This window comes from Typha latifolia, chromosome 7 (genome assembly GCF_019914945.1).
Source record: "Typha latifolia isolate L0001 chromosome 7, TyphaL0001v2, whole genome shotgun sequence".
In the NCBI taxonomy this organism is placed as follows: Eukaryota; Viridiplantae; Streptophyta; class Magnoliopsida; order Poales; family Typhaceae; genus Typha; species Typha latifolia.
The window spans coordinates 6,167,997-6,187,608 of NC_133092.1; the positions used below are offsets into that span (position 1 = coordinate 6,167,997).

Genomic DNA, 19,612 nt, shown 5'->3' on the forward strand with positions numbered 1-19,612 from the left:
TTCTTGTGGTGTATTTTGATGACATTTTAATTTATAGTCGATCAAAAGAGCTTCATTTGGACCATTTGCGTCAAATCTGTCTAGTGCTTCGTGCTGCTCAACTCTATGGTAATAGGAAGAAGTGTTCTTTTCTTATCGATCAAGTCATCTTCTTAGGATTTGTGGTTACTTCAGAAGGAGTCCGCGCTGATCCTGAAAAGATCAAGGCAATTGTTGATTGGCCGAAACCACGAAATATTCATGATGTACGTAGCTTTCATGGCCTTGCTACTTTTTATCGCCGCTTCATTCAAGGGTTTAGTACTATCATGTCACTAATCATTGCTTGCTTGAAGAAAGGAGATTTTCATTAGAGTAAGGCAGCAAATAAGGCTTTTGAGGAGATTAAGAAGAAAATGATAATAGCGTCTATAATGCGTCTTCTTGACTTTTCTAAAGCTTTCAAGGTGGAATGTGATGCCTCAGGCATCGGGATCGGCGGTGTCTTTAGCCAGGAATGCCATCCTGTTGCATATTTCAGTGAAAAACTAAATGAGGCTAAGCAAAAGTACTCCACTTATGATAAGGAATTTTATGCGGTTATTTAAGCTTTACGCTATTGGCGCTATTATTTAATTCCGCATGAATTCGTTCTTTATTCCGACCATGAAACTCTTCGATTCCTAAATTCTCAGAAGAAACTAAATTTGAGACATGCTCGTTGGATCGAGTTCTTATAGGAGTACACTTTTATACTCAAACATAGAGCTGGGTTTGAGAATAAGGCGGCTGAGCCAAGCACTATGTATAGTTTATATATATATATGCACATTATTTATTTCTAATTATATTTTATTATGTTATTAATTATTTAATTAGTTTAGTTAATTTAATGCATTTAATTTATATAAATTAAATATAATTATATCATAGGTAGTATATAATTCTAATTATATCATGTTTAGCAAAATACCTGCAATATAAATTACTATTTTAATCCTAGGTAGGTAACAATAATTATTAGGGTTATGTACGCATATTCTTACGTAATTATTTGCAGTAACTTAATTCTTATTTTCTTAATTATCAAAGAGAATAATAGACAGATAATTATGTTTTAAATACACTATTAAATAATATAATTATGGTTAATAAATAACAAAACAAATATAGAAATGAAGGGTACATAATAACAACAAGAAACTATCTTTTTGCCGGGTTAATTTTAATGAGTAGAAAGATAGACATTATTTGTTATAAATAATTTCAGATCCTAATCCCCCTGTTCAAGACCCTGTGGACCTAGCTATCAAGGCTTGATCGTTGTCGTAGCAACGTGAACGAGTGATTATTTGGTATTTGTAGTGGTGGTGAGTAGTCTTATCCCTTAGATGCATTTCTCAAATTAGGTTATATTATATATTATATACATGCATATTTTGGCATCCAACATGATTATATGACTTTATCTAGAGATGATTACAGTCGAGCATATTTTATCATGCATTTGATTAGGTTGATCTAGGATATGAGCACATTGGTGATATATAGAGATGATGAGAGATACTTATACTGTTATAATGTTATGCCCAATTGATTTGTAGCATGAGTATGCATGTAATAGATTAGCATGAGTATTTGAGATACTCTTGTGGGTATGGTTACATTTGAGATACTCTTGCGGGACGCGGAGTATGCTCTGAGCCTTCGGACATGATGTTAAGACCGGGCACCGGGTGATAACTGTGCATAGTGGTCTAGTATGATGATATTATACCGAGATGTCAGTGATGATCATGATGTTGAGAAATGCATATGATTTTATTATCATCTAATTATCTGATTATTGAGTGGTCAATATATATCATATATAGTTACATTTGATGTCATAACATCGTCATAATAGGCATGCACCATGTGTCATATTTTAGAGAGAGTTATGATGATCGTATGACATGGTGACATATTTATTTAGTGTCGAAGATTATGTATTTTTATCAGTTATGACATATTATCTATTTTTCACTTATATATTATTGAGGATGCATTCATATACTCATTCATGATATGATGCTTTTTCTGATTCATATTATCCAGTACATAATTTACTCACTGAGCCTTTAGCTTACGACTCTCTTTATTTTCTCCTTTCCAACAACCCAGGTGAATGAGTACAGCAGAATACTCCTTTAGAGGCCTTGCCGGTGAGTGAGGAGTAGAGTGTGGTTAGTGTTATATGCTATATAAGTTATCTTATCTGATGTATTAGTGGACATCCTCCAAAGTGTGTATGTATCATTATCTTATATTTTAGCAGGTGACTTTGTACTTGTATAATTATGTATATACCACCGTTGTATATATGTAGTTGTGAAAACCTCTTGATGATGTGTTATGGCCTGTGTGGGGCCCAAGTAGAGTTATTTGTATGCTGTTGACAGTTAGACTTGAGTTATTCTTAGTATAGATGTTGTGAATAAAATTATGATGTTGATATAGGTTTATTTGATTGTCAGTAACTAACCAAATGGTCAGGTGCCATGTAGGCTCGTGTCATGCACGTGTTTAGGGTTTGAGTGCTACAGTACCGGTGGAGGTTGATCTTGAGAAAGTTGCTCATGTGTAGGTTCTCCTTCTTGTTGGCTAGAATCTTCAAGAGGACTTTCACCAAACATTTCATGTTCATCTTCTTGAACATCTCCCCTTCATCATGAATCATTTTTGTGCTTCATTGTATATGTCCACACCTTTCTAGAAGCATCATCTACAAAAGTGACAAAGTAAAATGCACCACCCATGAATTGTTTTCTCATGGGCCCACATATATCGGAATGCACCAACTCTAATAAATCATGTTTTCTACTAGAAGTATGTGAAAATGAAATTCTACTTTGCTTTCCAATAATACAACGAGAACACCAGTTTAATAACATATCTTTAGTATTGAAAATGAGTGCTTTCTTTGCAAGTACTTGGAGGCCTTGCTCGCTTATATAACCGAGCCGCTTATGCCATAGATCCAAAGATGTCTCTTTCTCTATGGTATTAATTTGCCCATCGTACACCTTAGCTTGCATCTTGTAAAACGAATAACATTTTTCCCCTTTGCTAAAAATAAGTGCACCTTTGAGTAGCTTCCAATTTCTATTAATAAACCACTTTTTAAAGCCATCATCATCAAATTTGCCGACAGAGATTAAATTCAAACGAAGATCTAGAATGTACCTCACATCCTTAAGTACTAACTTATTGCCTAAACTAGTCTCAAGATGAACATCACCCAAAGCCACAATTTTTGCAACTCCATTATTGCCCATCTTCACAAAACCAAAGTCTCATGTCTTGTAAGAAGTGAAGAAATCCAATCTTAGGGTAGCATGGCATGAATCTCCACTATCAATAATTCAATCTAAGTCTTGATTTGCAATGGCAACACAAGTTTCGTCACAAGTAGATAATATTATCAATTCTTTATCCAAAACTACGGTGGTATCACATTATCCTTTTGTTTGCCTTCACTTTTCTTTTCATTATTTTTTCTGATAAACTTGCAATCTCTCTTCATGTGGCCGGGTCTATCACAATTATAACAATGTATACTTTTTCTTGACTTGGATCTACCTTTGGATTTGTCATGGTTATGCGGAAAATAACTTTTGCTCTTCCTTCTATTTTCCGAAACAAGAACTTGTGAGTGTGAAGAATTCGTATTTTTCTTTTTTGTCTCATTCTCAAGTAAAATAGCCTTCACCATGTTCATTGTCACTACTCCGTTCAATGCCGTTGTTGTGAGAGTAACCGCCAACGTTTCATAACTTTCCGAAAGAGAACTTAAGAGTAGAAGTGTTGGAATTCATCATCTAATACCATCTTCATAGTTGCAAGCTCATTCAATAAATTTTGCATTTTATTCAAGTGATCCGCCATTGGTGTGCCCTCCTTGTACTTCAAATTAACAAATTTCTTAAAGACATAGAGCTTGTTATTTGCACTTTTTCTCTCATACAAGTCTTTAGTTTCTTCCATAATGTGCTAACCGATATCTCATTCTCCACATGATGATAAACATTATCCTCCAACCATTACCGAATGAAACCAACAAATTACCGGTTCAAGAGCTTCCACTTGTCTTCCGACTTGGCTTAGCATCATCACCTTCCAATATAGCATGCATTTCTTTGCAACAAAGTAAGTCTAGCATCTTGTCATTCCATGTCCTTCAATTGACACCATTTAAGATCATCATTCTACTTATATTCACTTCCATAGCTCTCCAAGAAATTTGTTAAACACCTTATGTATACTAACCAAGGCTTTGATATTACTTGTTGGAAATGAGCTATCTTTTCCACCTAAGAGATCTATCACAATGAAAGCTAAACAATAATGCCAATTAAGAAAGATATGCAATTAACAACATCAAGCACTAAATTACATGTAAAACCCTTCTCAAAAGGAAAAAAAATCATGGGGCATAAAGCGGAATCCATTATTAAGAGAATTGGTACAAAAAAAATCACCATAACAAGTCTCTCAAGATCATAAGAATGCTATCCACAAGAAAACCAATAACCCTAGCTTCAAATTTCAAAGGTTTAGAGAACACCTCCAACAGAGAAACTAAACATTCTTGAAGCAAAAATACTCTTGTAGATGTGAAGAAGAAAATCCTTGTGCCTTAATCCCAAGTAAGAAATTATGTAGTTACAAACCCTTATTGTATATAGAGAAATCTGTTTTACTCTCTTGTCTTTGTTTTCTTCTATTTTCACTAAGTGGTATGATCAAAAGCCTCCCCATAAAATAAAAGTCTAACTCAATCATTTATTAAACAAGTAAGTCACTTCATGAGGTTAGCCCAAACCAATTTAGTTAAGTGAAACCCAACAATATGATATACCTATTACATATTGTTTACAAAGATATTCCAGTTTTACTCTCACTCCATGTTAATACAAAACAATAATATAATAAGTAAATTGCCAAATGCAAGAGTTGTAACTAACTAGCTAATTTTCACAATAATATTTAACTTCTACTCAAACCTGTGGAGCTGATACTTCAAGTCTATTGGTTGGAAATTAATGTCATCACACCATGGGAAGAATAATACTCATTCTATAAAGATAGAATGTTCTACTCATGTTAATAATACTATAAAAATATAAAGCAGTCAAGCAATATCTATCTTTCTTCTAAAACAATGGTAGAACGTTCAATTTCTATTTTTGTTATTGTTATGGAGATATGAATCTTACACTTACCTCTTCCATAAGTGTAAAGAAAGAATGAGACCTCTTTATCTTCAACCTATTTAGATTAGGCTTGTCACAATTTCATGAACAAACCAATTCTAAATAGACATCTAAGATTTATACTCAATGCATATTAATTGTTAGAGAATAGCAATAAATGAGCATCACATTATTACAACACAAGATTTATGTGGTTCACCCAAATCTAGGCTACATCCACAATCTACCGGCAAGCATATTCACTATTAAAGGGAGAAAGCTTACAAAGAAGGCTATTTAGGGTTACCTCCATGGAGATTATAAGAATGAGAAGAGATTCCTCACCAAATGAGAAAATGCCACCATCTTCTGCCAAGCAAGATAATCATGCTCAAAACCTTGAGCACCAATAATCTCTCTCTAACCCAAGGAAATTCAAACTCAAGCTCTCTTACCCTCTTTCTTTCTCTCTTGTTAAAATCAAAAGCCATAGAAGAGAAAAACCCTCTTTAACTAGACATCATGAAGGAATGGGTTAGAAATCCTTATTACACTCTTTGAGAATGATCAAAGAGTCCTCAAAGAATATTAGACAAGTTTGCCCCTTAATTTTTCAAATCACTCATAACAATCTCCACCTTGATAGGAAAAACATATGCTTGCCTTTCTACCATTTAGCTCAATTTTTCTTGAAACCTAGAGAAATGAGGCTTCGCTCCAATTTCTCTATTTGCACCGGCTTTGTAAGCATATCCGTCAAATTGTCTTTAGTCTTCACTTTCACCAACCGAACTCATGTAATGATATTGCACCAATATGTGTCTTGTCCTCTTGTGATGAATGGGATTCTTAGCTAAATGTATTGCACCCATATTGTCACATAATATCTCTATAGGCTTACATATAACATCGATCTCACCCATTAAGCCTTGAAGCCATGTTGTTTTTTTTTATGCTTCCGTAGCCGCCATATACTCCGCCTCCATGGTAGACAATGCTATGGTATTTTGTAATCTTGACATCCAACTCATCGGTCCATTTCCAAATCAAAATACAAATACTGTGGTTGACCTCCCTTTATCAAGATCACCCGCAAAGTTAGCATCAACAAAACTATGCATAGAAGATGAACACTTGCTATATGTAATACTCAAATACCAAAGCACTCATTTTGTAGCCTACCAATGTATTTTTTTCAGAATTTTTCATAAATCTACTAAATACACCTACTACATATCCAATATCTGATCTTGTGCATGCCATTACAAATATTAAACTTCCAATTGCATTTGTATAAGATATTTTAGTCATACCTTGCTCATCTTTTTTAGCTCATGTTTTCAATTCTAGTTAGAGAGCCCTAGAAGAGAAAAACCCTCTCTAACTAGACATCATGGAGGAATGGGTTAGAAATTCCTATTACACTCTTTCGAGAGTATTGAGGAGTAACTCATATCAATAAGAATAATTTATCTTATCTTCACTATTCTCCCAAGTAACCTCTTTTGAGGTAGCTGACTTTCTAGCATTTTACAAGAATATTAGGCAAATATTTACTTGTTTATCAAAAGTGGGAAAATATAATAGATGTGGTACAAGAGCATATGATAGATTTTGCTCTTCATTGTCGTCAAGTTGGCTTACGATCACCAGAGTTGACGATCAACTCTATGTTTGAAGAAGAAAAAGAAGAAGGATAAGGCATGATAATGTAGGAATAGGGCTATGAGAAAAAGAAGAAATATAGTAACGATATTTATAGAATATTAATTTTTAGATTTGTAGATAACATTATATTTCTATGCTATATTTTATTCTTTTAAGGGTTATTGGTTAAATTTATCACCCTTTATATATATATATATATATATGTGTGTGTGTGTGTGTATATGTGTGTTTTGTCCTTTTTATACATAAATATTTTCAACTAGATAAATTGTAGCAAATAATATTTTCATAGAATTTCCCCTCTTAAAAATAACATCCTACCTCCCTCATATTTGCAGTGCCCTTATAAATTTTATTAATAAGGACATCTTATGTGGCATGGATAAAAAGTGTAATAATACATAGGAAGATTGATGATACTATTAATTGAGGTAAAAGCACAATACATGATCAATCTAGAAATGGTGCACCTATGCTAGAATTTCGTCCTTTTAACTCCTTATCACTTCCAACACCTTTTGCTTCCTCTCCCTCGCGTAGCTTTCTTGGTAAGTGGACGAAAGATAGACTCTTTTCTTTTCTCTTTTTCCTTGAGATCGTCTTCCTAACAATTCCATGTGCTTCATCGTCACTGTTAAGAGTCATTCTCTCTTCTCATCCATTCTCCCTTTCATCTCTCATCTTTGACTTGCTTTATATGTGCCTCCGTCGAAGTGTTCAGGCATGGAGAGGTATAGTAGGGGATAGCTCCCTCGCTTGCGAGGTGCTCTAATAGGAGAGCATCGATCGGGAAGATCCTGTGAATTTTTGACCTCTATCTTTGACTTAATACGGTATGATCCAATCTAAATTCTATCACTGATTTAGTGTACTTGATAATAATTTATTACCACCCCATCCAACTATAGTTTTCAAACTTTTACCAAAGTAGAATAGTTACTATGATGTGGATATCACATCAATGATTCCGAGAGTTAAGATAAATCTCTCTTTTCTATACAACTATTTACATTAATTTTGCATAATGATATAACTAAAAATGAGTAGCTTATGGTAATACTATTCTTCCGTCGTTGTTAGAATATCCACGAGTGTTAAAAATTAATATGATAGATATTTATTAATCCATTAATTAATACTTATGTTTTAAATCAATTGCTATCTAATACCGTATTAAAGCTTAATTTTTTGTAGAGTTCTTTCTTGAATTTGAACCTCAATTAGCCCGAGGCATTCAAACTTTGACTCTGATCCGGGGCGAAGAGTAGCCTGTTTGGTGTCGAGCCAGATCGACCAGCTTTCAGACTAGTTTGGACTCGGACGTATAAGTTCCGACCGAGTCCGATCCCTACATGTCTAGTTGTATAAAAGTAAATAGATTCCAGTCATGTTCACCTAATCATGACATCACAAACTTTCTCTCTCTACCATTCATTTCTTGCTTTCTTGAGAAGCTTGTCGCAACAAAGTTATCTCATCTAAAACTCTACTGATTGTCTAAATAGAATATTTTATGTCTCGTCTAGCTAAACTATTTATTTTTATTTGTACTGACATTTAATATGATAAAGATAAGAACACGACACCATTAGTCTATCGATATTAGAGATTATTTTTATACCAAATTAGTATTCTAATATATCAAAAATATTTCATATCCTTTAGAAAATTGATCACTCAATTACTGCAAGTCGTCGATAGTAGATGCTATATAGATAAGAGTGTTATATTTATATTTATTTTATTTTTAATGTACCGATATTTAATATAACAGAAATAAGAACACGACGACCAATAGTCTATCGACATTAGAGATTGATTTTATACCAAATTAGTATTCTAATATATCAAAAATATTTCATATCCTTTAGAAAATCGATCACTCAATTACTGCAAGTTGTCGACAATAGATGCTATACAGAGAAGAATGTTATATTTATATTTATTTTACTTTTGATGTACTGACATTTGATATGACAGAAATAAGAATACGACGAACAATAGTCCATCGACATTAGAGATTGATTTTATACCAAATTAGTATTCTAATATATCAAAAATATTTCGTATCCTTTAGAAAATCAATCACTCAATTATTGCAAGTTGTCGCAGTAAATACTATGCAGATGAGAATGTTATATTTATATTTATTTTGCTTCTGTTGATACGAGACTCTTAACATTAGTTTGTTTAGATAACTAAAAAATGTTTGGGTAGTAGAGAATATAGTGAACAACATTAGCCCATACATTCTCATATGCTACGGAATATATGCAGTAAATTATTGTGATAGCTCTTCTTTTTTTATTTTTATTGTACTGCCATAGCCGATAGGTCCGTGGAGGATATGACTATATTATTCTTAGAAATAACGCCCTGTATTTTAACTATATTATAAATAAAGCCTTTTCTTTTCATTATTTTATAAATAGAGCCTCCGACCTAACAAAATTCGAAAAATACTCTAAATTAAGTTTATTCTAACGAGCACCTAGAGGAGAATAAAAGGTAGAATATATATGTTATCCATTTTATTTATTTTTTATATTTTTGAAAATTGGTGTTTTGATTTATCTCCAAGCTATTTTTGAGGCCTAATTCGGTTCTATAATTAAGTTAATCTAATAATTAAATTATAATTTTTTTACTTAATTACCACTGAGCACCTCCAAAATATCATAATTACTAAGGAAATCATCGTGTATTTTAAGAATGCCATTCCATTAATTCAATTTAATTAATCAATATCAAAGACCGAACTAGATTAAAAAAAAGATTATTTTACCCCTGCATAAATTTTTAAAATGATTTAAATGCTATCTTGTATTCTACCCGATATCATATAATATAATAGGAATTATCTTCTTTTATGTGAGACATAAATTATTGATAAATATTTACATTCCGAAATTTAAGAAAAAGAGAGGATAGTTTAGTTATTTATATGTGTTTAATAAATAATCTGTTAGGAATATTTTATTTTTTAAAACAAATAGAGGGCTCTATTTGTAAATAACGAAAAGATAGAGCTTTGCTTGTGAAGATATAATTAAAAGATGAGGTGTTATTTGTAATGTTCTCTATTTTCTATCATTAAAAAAAAGAAAAATTACGCCCTTTTAACGGCCGAAGTCTCACCTTCACGGATGTCAACAACGCACCACGACCATTCGATACTCTTCCAGTAATCATTACGCTATGCGGCGGTAAACAAACCTCTCCTTCGTTTCCGTTCGATTGTGGGGGACCAAAAAGAAAAATTCGTATGCAAGTCCAAATCCAAAGTTAGTTTAAAGATAGAAGACAAGACAAGAGAGACAACTCTTCTTCTTCTTCTTCCTCCTCTCTTGGCATTTGTAGTTGGAACGAATGCCAATGGATTCGATTCGTGGTTCGGCTCGTGTGAAAATGGGAAAAGCCCTCGACGCCATTAAGGCGAAAAAGATGGTCGTCGGCTTGGTCTTGGGCCAGTTCGTCTCCCTCCTAATCACTTCCACTGGCTTCTCTTCCTCCGAGCTCTCCAGACAAGGTGAAAAGATTCGATCTTCTGGTTCTTAGGGAGTGAAAGTTAGTGTTTTGATGGGTTTTTGGATGTTGATTTGAGCATGTGGTTGATGGGTTTCTCGGATTTGTTGCTCATGATTGATGGTTTAATTCAGGCATCAATGCTCCAACGTCGCAGTCATTCTTAAATTACGTGCTGCTTGCGGTCGTCTACGGAGCCGTCGTGATTCATCGCAGGCAACCTCTCAAGGTGCGTTAAAATAATTAGGAAACTTATCAATCTGAATTGATGGCATTTGAAACGAAGATAATATTGTTACGAAGAATCCCATGTCTTTTTTTTAAAAGAAAAATACTAAATCAATCCCTGCGTTATGCAACTTGGTCTTACGTGGTTTCAATTTTATATTAGAGATTCTGTCTGCAACTATATAGGATGCTCCTTGTGGTGTGCAACTTTTAGTTTAATCAGAAAAAGAAGAAGAAGAGCCATAGGTAATAGGTAATAACTAAAAGTAAGTTATTGCTAACCACAAGGATCTCTATATTATAAGAAATTAGAAGGACCAATTCTAAGAAATTGCAGCTGCAAGGATTGATTTAGTTACTCCCCTTTCTTTAAGGATTTTCTTTTGTTCATGTAGATTCCTATTTCTTCCGTGGCCTTCTCTATTGACTTGATGCCTGTAAGTAGACTTTTAAGGACCAGCTGTTACATTTGAAGTTTTGATTAACCAGGATTTATAAATGTAGCGAAATGATGTCTAACTGTTACTGGGATTTCTAAGCTAAGTAATACGCTTTGAAGGTGCATTGTGCATTACACTTATATTAAATCAAGTAGTACAACTCATTTGCCCCTACTTTAGAGATTCTCATATTGAAGTTTTAGAATGGTCACTTGACAGTCATTTCTTTGGACTTTTGGACTATCTTCTTAAACTATGCATAACTATGATTGACGGAAGAATTATTTGTATCGTGTACAGCTGATGCTTTTTCACTGTTTGGTGCCATATGTTACAACTGAAGTGTGCGAATAATGTTTATTGACTTTATACTCTAGCTTTATGAATGCCTTATTCTCTATTTGTTCTGATTCTCCAGTTCATAAAGTTTCTTTGACTCTTTTTGTTGGTAAAATAAGCTGGAAAGATGACATACTAACTTATGCTTTTCTGTGACAGATAAGATGGTATTACTTTATAATGCTTGCTATCATTGATGTGGAAGCCAATTTTCTTGGTGAGTACCTGTTGTGAATCAAAGATATAATTGTTTGGTCATTTCTTTCAAACTCAATTTATGGTCATACTCGAAGGGGAAAGTAAGCTTTGTTTACTTCTAAAACTTTATCTTTTGGTTGTCCCATCCTTTTGACTTTGGCGGATAAGATTTCGTGATAACGTTTAATTGAGATGCTGCTATTATTGTCACTTTATTTACTATTTCATTTTTTATTATTATTCTGATAAGTTATCTGTTGGCACAAACTTAAACTTCTTCTCTTTATTTTTTGCCTATCACTTATAATGAATGCCAGAATATTGTACTTATCAAATTAATGTATTTCTTTTTCTTATTGTACTATAACTTCCCGTTTCAAATCCTTTCTTGAGTACTTAAAAAATCTGCTTTCTGAATGCAGTTGTTAAGGCATATCAATACACATCCTTGACAAGTGTCATGCTTCTGGATTGTTGGACGATTCCATGTGTTATATTTCTTACCTGGTTGTTCTTGAACACAAAATATGGACTCAGGAAGTTTATTGGTGTGGCCATCTGTGTTGGTGGCCTTGTATTAGTTGTATTCTCAGATGTGCATGCAGGTGATCGTGCAGGTAACATAATGCTTAATATATCAAGTTAGTTTCAATTATTATAGCTCTACAATATAGATTGTCATTATATCTATTGATTTTTAGGAACCCTGTAGCTGGATATGTACATTGCAGAAGAATAATTTTTCTTAAAGTAAGACCATAGGACTATGTTCAACTTGATTTTCACTAGTGATGCCAATTATATCATCTTTGTCTTATAATGAATGTTCAGTGTTGATTATTTTCTTATCATATATACCATCCTTTGTCTGTCAAGGCCACAGCTTATTATTCTTAATCTCTGTCATGTAATGCATTTTGCAGAAACAATTAACTCATTTGTTGCTTTAATAGATTAAGGAAGATATGCTATTTTCTTTGAACATTATGTACTTTACAATTCTACACAAACCTGTAGGATGCTTAAGCCCTTTAATCCAATGTTATGCACTTATGCTTAGACAAAATCTAGCCTATTGCTCTCAGAACAAGTACTTCTTGCTTAGTTCCAAATAACAATTTAGGCCATTCTTTTTGAAGAGTTTAGATTTCTGTTGAACATATTTTTCTATCATTGTATTTAACGAAAAATTGTCAGTACTTTTTCTTTAGTTTTCACTTTGTAGATGCTGCAAAATTCTTTTTGATTATCGTTTTCTGTCCCCTTCTCAATGTTTTACAGGAGGGCCCAAACCTTTGAAAGGTGATATGCTTGTGATTGCTGGATCCATGCTTTATGCAGTCAGTAATGTTGGTGAGGTATGCAACAGTAACATTTTGTTTAAGAAGCTGCTTCTTCTCATGGATGTGTACACCTTTTTGCAACCATATATGATTTACAACTTTGATGTATCATGAAAAAGTGTATGACATTCCTTGTTGATTATTTCGTCACTTTCATAATTGCAAAAGATACCTGACATTCAGTTAGAACCTTCCCATAGTGGGATGTAACATGCAGTGTTCAAATGTTTTTGTCTTTAGTTCATAAACTTCATGATTGCCAGGTAATGGAAAAGAAAGATTTGTATATGAATATTTGAAAGTAGCTGCTTCTTCTCAGTGCTATCAATGCATTCTTAATAATTCATGGATGTATCTATGAGTAAAGACTAGTCTTTATTCTGTTTGTATGTTTGTTGCTGCAGGCTTTGTTTGATATCAGTCAGAATAATCACTTTACACCTAATGGGGCTCAACATCTTCTCTGTTTCTTCAGGAATATGTCGTAAAGAAAGGAGATAGAATTGAGTTGATGGCAATGCTGGGACTTTTTGGGGCTGTTGTCAGTGCCTGTCAAATGTATCCTTGACTGCAAAGTGATGCATAATTTCATAATCCACATCACTAATACATTTTAAAGAAGTTTCAGAAATCACAAGAACCCCAGGACAGTTATTCAGCAATTCATTATTACATGTGCATCATCTTGCTCAATTTTACTTTTTTTATAAGCAAAGTGGTCGTGGTCATGTTTCTCTACCTACATTTTAAGGGGTGCCCTTCTGTGATTCTTCCAACTATAAAATCACAAGTAATTCTTATTGGTGCACTATGTGATCTCCTTGATATTCCTTTCAGAAGCATACTTGAGCGCCATGAGCTTAAATCTATCCAATGGACTACTGGTGCAGTAAGTCTCTCTCTCTCTCTCTCTCTCTCTCTCTCTCTCTCTCTCTCTCTCTCTCTCTCTATGGATGTGGGTCTGTGGCGCATAGACAGAAAGATGTCTTGCATTGGCTGTTAGATTATTTGACCTCATGCTGATACCTATTTCTTGAAGAATAGTCATGCTGATATATGCATGGTAATTATGTTAATATTTAAAAAGTGAAGAATAAGATTTTTATTGGAAAGCTGAATTCAGTGCAGCGGTGCTGCTTAAAAATTATATATAAGAAAAAGTTGGTAGGGTAAGTTATAATGTTAAGATCTGCATGTAGTTTCCTACATATAGTCTTGAGATATATATGCTAAGATCAACTCCTTCCAAGTCTGAATGAACCTCAAAAAAGTTCAACAATAATATGGAAGTGTAGCCATTTAGTTGTTTACAAGACTAATTAAAATAAAGCCTATTGCATATTGCTTTGTGAAGTTATAAAGTTCTCTATTCCCTAGTTAATGCTAATGGGATTTCCAGATAGAATTCCTTGTGACTTTTGACCATGTGATTTCAGGTGCTACCATTTCTTGGGTTTGCCTTGGCAATGTTCTTATTCTATTCGACGGTCCCTATTATTCTTAAGGTATGCCAAATTTTATATATAAATATATAATGCCATTTTCCTATTGTTTACTAGAATTTTACCAGTAATCATCTTCATTCTTTGGTATGGATAATAATAACTTATATTTTAAAATGATGATGCAACTTTTCAAAATAACTGTTCCCTATCTAAAATAAATTAAAGCAACTTCTCAAATAACTCAATTTTCTTAATCGACTCTTGCAGATATGTGGAGCGACATTGCTAAACCTTTCCCTACTAACATCAGACATGTGGGCTGTTTTAATCCGTATCTTTGCTTATCGTCAAAAGGTTCTTCCCAATCAATCCTTTGATACTCATAATTTCTATCTAATCTTAAATGCGTGGGTGAAGAATTTCAATGACCTTGCAGGTTGACTGGATGTACTTTATAGCTTTCGCAGCTGTTGCAGTTGGGCTCCTAATATACTCGAGGTACCGCTTACTGATATACCAATTCAAATAACTGTTTGATATTAAGATTCTATAAAAGTTTCACTAATTTCTACATGTTTGAATACAGAGGAGCCAAGGAGAGTGAGCAATCAGCCCAAGTTGCTGGGGCTAGTGATGAACAGAAGAAGATAAGAGATGAAGAGGCTGCAGTAGGCTATTTGGTTCAAGGGTCTAGTACAGAACCTGATGGCCTTAGTTCCACTGAGGCTAAACAGCAGTCTTTGGCCTCCACTGAATCAACCAAATAGGCTATCTTCTTCATTGAAATAAGCATGGAAATGATCAAAAGCTAAATCAAGGAGACTATTTATGGAATTTTTTTCAATAGGGAGGCAAGAACAGATGGTTAGGAAGCCAAAATAGTTGCAGTTTTAAGGGTTGGATTTACGCGCGAAATGTAGTCTTGTGATAGATATAGATGGTTTTCTTTTAATCTTTTCAGAAAGTGAAGGGGATCATCATAAGATGTTAACAAGTGAATTATATTTAAAATCTTCAAAATATAGCAATTGATGGAGTTTGCTATTGAGTTCCATCAAAAGCAGTAGCTAATAAAAATATCAATTTTATCTAATTGTACATCTTGGTTTTTTAGTTCTTTACATTGAGTAGGTTTGAACTGAGGTAGACCATCAAACGATGTCTAACATGCTTGTTGCTTTAGCCGTTGGCTTGTCCCTGGTTGCTTGCTATTGTCGTTAATTCTTGGTTGGTAAAACTATAATTTCCAAATCTTTCTCTTTTGTCATTGTGCTTTATAAACAAGAGAGATTACCAAGTAAAATAGACTTTGTTTTTTTCTCAGATTAGAAGAATTAAGTAAAATTAAACTTACACAAGAGGCTCTTGAAGAGGAATTCACTTCACACTCTCGAACTTATATGCAATCAATATGGCATCTAATTGTAATATTCTACTCCGTATTATATCACTACTTTGATCACTTTGTTCTCTATTAGTTCTCATTCTCTTGAGGGTTATCTTTTTCTCTATTTTAGATTAGAGAAAAAATTATTCTAGATTAGAAAGTAAATATTAAATTATCACTATTCTAGATTAGAAATACTTTCAATTCATTCTAAAAATAAGCCTAATTATAATTACTCTTAATATGACCAAAGTTATTTAAAATCTTTTCTCCTTTTTCTTACAACCCACCAAACTCATTCCATCAATAAAAAATTCCCACTCAATTTTCCCACTTATCTCCTCTCCTACAATTCACATATCTCATTATGCACTTATATTGTGCATTGCATACCTTCAATAAAACAATGCATACCTATAATAAATGAGGACTCTTTCATTTAATTTATAGATCAAATTAAGGGCATTTATAGTTAATTTTCACTTCTTATTTATATTTTACCTCAACTTTATGCCATCAAATATAATTACTATACCACTATTTTAGATTATAAATAAACATTAGAATATCCAACTCGAGATTAGAGATACAACTTTAGGAATAAGAATCTAGAATAGCTATTCTTGATTTTCCTTTAATCTCAATGAGGTCTTAAATGACCTGTATTCCTAAGCCTTCTCATAATGGAGATGACAAAAAAGATACCACAAACCAAAGTGACTGGTGACTCTGTCTGGTGAATGGGGATGACAAAAAAAAGATACCACAAACCAAAATGACAGGTGACTGTAACACCATGGTAGAAACTCAAGATGCAACACTTTGGAGTACAAAGGGAGCACTATCTGTTCAACATAAAAGTATACATAGAGCATGAATAACCCTGTTCTGCATCAAGGAGATTGCCCCGCAGCAGTTGTTAAACTTCAAAAGATATCTGCTTTATTTCTTCTGAGAAAAACTGTCAACTGTAGTTTGAAGAGCATCCAAGATCACATTCTATCAACGGAACCACACCAGGCACAGCCAGCCTCCTTGTTTGCAGAAAGAAATGCAAGAATTTCAGTATTCTCGGGTTCTTGCAGGAAGTTCAGAGAGAATAAAAATTGGATGAAAGTAGCGGAGAATATGAACCTGTTCAAAATCGGCAATCAATAATAAGCCATAACAGAAGAGTTGTTACATTGACTAACAAAATAACGGATAAAATTCCAGTTGTGACTAATTCCAGCCATGTTTTATCCTCGTCAGAATATAAGCTTGTTGCAAAAGCATAACAAGATCAAAAAGTAGAGAGGAATGGGTGCACAATGTTAAACTTAGATAAATATTTAAATCTTCATGATAATGTTTGAAAGTAATGTTAGACCATTCAAAATCAAGATCATTCTGATTATCACACCCTGCAAAACTTTCCAAGAGTTAATTTATATAGCTCATGAAAAGAGTGGTATCAGAATGAAATGTAATGGTGCCTATCACCTGATGTGCTAAAGGATAACATAGTATGAAAATTGAGAATCCAATGACCTCATACAACCTCTCTTTTTTCTTTTTTTTTTATGAGAATATAACCTAGAAACATTTGATGCTCCTAGAATATAGTCTTAAGTACAACTGCATATAGTATTTGTACATAAACTGGTCTTGGTAAAGCCAACTTGAGCCCTTAATATGTCTCTTTGCTTTAGTGATATGATACACTTTGATGAAATTCACCATTTTCAATATGAATTGTAGATCAAATAACACTTTGTTCAGCTCCCTTCCTCCTATCTACATGTTCATACAGCTATAATCCAACCATCGGCATTATCTTTTCCCCAGCAATCAAATCCATTTCACAGCATCCATATACTCATATTCTTGAGCATCAATTCTACATCTCAATACTTAACAAGATGCGTATCAAATATTAACTGAAGTTAAACACAAACAAATCTCAATCTCACAATTCCAGAATAGGCATAATATATAAACAAATCAAGGGCAAGGAAAGACAATTCACCTGCACAGCCGTCCTTCCATTAAAATTCTTCAAATTACCCCAAAAAATTTCACAGAGAGTGGCGGAAAAATCCTCAGCATCCTTCCTATCACCCCGCGCCAAACCTCTCCGGCGTCTCCTCCTCCACCTCCTGCTGCCGCCGCTGCAGCGGATCGCTCCCCCCGGCCCCAAGGAACTGGGTAACAACTCGCACCAAAACGCCGAGCATCTGCATCTGCGCCTGGCACGCCTCCGCGTACATCCGCATCACCTGCTTCTCGTGCTCCATCTGCACGCATATCATCCTCTCCCTCCACTCCATCTCCTCCTCCTCCCTCCTCTCCTCCCACCTCCTCATCCTCTTCCTCGGGAACCGTAACCGCAATCCCATTTCCTCCTCCGCTTCATTTCCTCCGCCGTCTTGGAGGTCGCCGAAGACTTGCTTGTAGAGGAGGAAATTAGGCCAGAGGTGGAGGCCGAGGCCGAGGTCGAGGTCGATACCGGAGGAGGAGAGGAGGAGCTTCCGCTTGACGTTGAGGAATTGGTGGCGCATGTTCTGGATCTTGACGGAGACGTCGCGCCACGACCAGAGGTAGGGGAAGGAAGCGGGGTCGGAGTGGTGGTGGAGAGAGTTGACGCGCTCCGCGAGCGGGGAGAAGCGGTTCTTGCGAGTGGTGGAGTGGAAAAAGAGGAGGGACGAGGAGTAGGAGTGGAGGAGGGTTGCCTCCTCTGCTTCTGTCCATTTCTTGCGCTTCATGAGTGAAACAAGCGAGAGAAAACCGAGATTCTTGCCCTCCCTTCCCCTCTTCTCCGTCCGTGGGCTGCGCTGTCCAAATTATTCATCCATTCCGCATACTAAATACGTAATTCATGGAGAAGTTAGTCACGATCAACAGGGAGTAAATAAATTATGAATAAACCTCTAACTCTCTCTTTTTTATTTTTATTTTTATTTTTATAAATTAAACCTCTATTTCTTAGAAAACACCTCGCAACAACCCCGACTTAATTATAATTTAACAAGCACAACGAAACGGGTAGTAGAATATATATATATTTTTAATCTATTTTAAACGATATTTTTTTTTATATTTAATATGATCTTTTAGATTAGATTTTAGAGCAATCATTCTATACTAATCAATTAGTTATTGAAAATAATTTTCATCCTCGGATAAATTAAAAAATATATAAGACACTTTAAATTAATCTATAAAAAAATTAGAATTTAAGTATTTTTTTATTACTTATTTTTATAATTATTTTCTTAATAATAGGACTTTCAACTTCTACTAATTTATTATTATTATTTTTTTATATGAAAAATAGATAGCTAAAAGAGAAATAAAATATGATTAATTTATCCTTATAATTTAGAAAAGTAACCGGTACTAACATGACCGATACTTTCGGTTAATTTTATTTGGTATCATTTAATCTTAACTGTTCAATTCGGAGAGAGAAATTAATATTTCTTATTGAATCATTTGGCTAGATTTTAATATTTTAGAAGCTTATGTTTTGGTTAATCTGATGGTAGGATTAAATTGTATCTAGGATTTAGCTTGGGTTATCTTTGACGAATAGAGGGTTCTATTTGAAAGTAATGAAAATAGAGGGTTTTATTTGTAATTTTGTTTTTCTTTTTTTAATTGACCTATATCGTTAGTTACATCCTACATTTCCATTTAATAACACTAACCATTTACTTTAATCTTTTATTTGATTGAAAAGTAACCATTTACCAACCCATGAGAAATGTCATAACCTCATGACTTCAAACTCCTCTCATTTGATGAATTTTACAGCAGAGCCCTATATAATTACAATCTGGATCCA

The 19,612-nt window shown here is 34.0% G+C and overlaps 2 protein-coding genes across 3 annotated transcripts; one reads left to right on the top strand and one right to left on the bottom strand.

The window, feature by feature from the left end:
- Positions 1-10,035: 10,035 nt before the first annotated feature.
- Positions 10,036-15,492, top strand: LOC140793014 (uncharacterized). The gene is made up of 11 exons (XM_073144324.1): positions 10,036-10,410; positions 10,541-10,635; positions 11,573-11,630; positions 12,034-12,228; positions 12,893-12,969; positions 13,430-13,512; positions 13,792-13,843; positions 14,391-14,459; positions 14,667-14,753; positions 14,836-14,897; positions 14,986-15,492. The coding sequence occupies exons 1-11, from the start codon at positions 10,251-10,253 to the stop codon at positions 15,164-15,166; spliced, it is 1,119 nt and encodes a 372-aa protein (XP_073000425.1). The 5' UTR covers positions 10,036-10,250; the 3' UTR covers positions 15,167-15,492.
- An 887-nt stretch (positions 15,493-16,379) lies between these two features.
- On the bottom strand, positions 16,380-18,658 carry LOC140792439 (uncharacterized). Of its 2 annotated transcripts, none has more exons than XM_073143443.1 (2): positions 17,795-18,658; positions 16,380-16,920 (listed from the first exon to the last, which is right to left on the bottom strand). In XM_073143443.1, exon 1 carries the CDS (start codon positions 18,528-18,530, stop codon positions 17,883-17,885), a length of 648 nt encoding a protein of 215 aa, XP_072999544.1. In that variant the 5' UTR covers positions 18,531-18,658; the 3' UTR covers positions 16,380-16,920; positions 17,795-17,882. The 2 variants fall into 2 exon arrangements, with proteins under 2 accessions (XP_072999544.1, XP_072999545.1); XM_073143444.1 differs by having other exon boundaries at positions 16,380-16,820; positions 17,795-18,624.
- Positions 18,659-19,612: the final 954 nt, after the last annotated feature.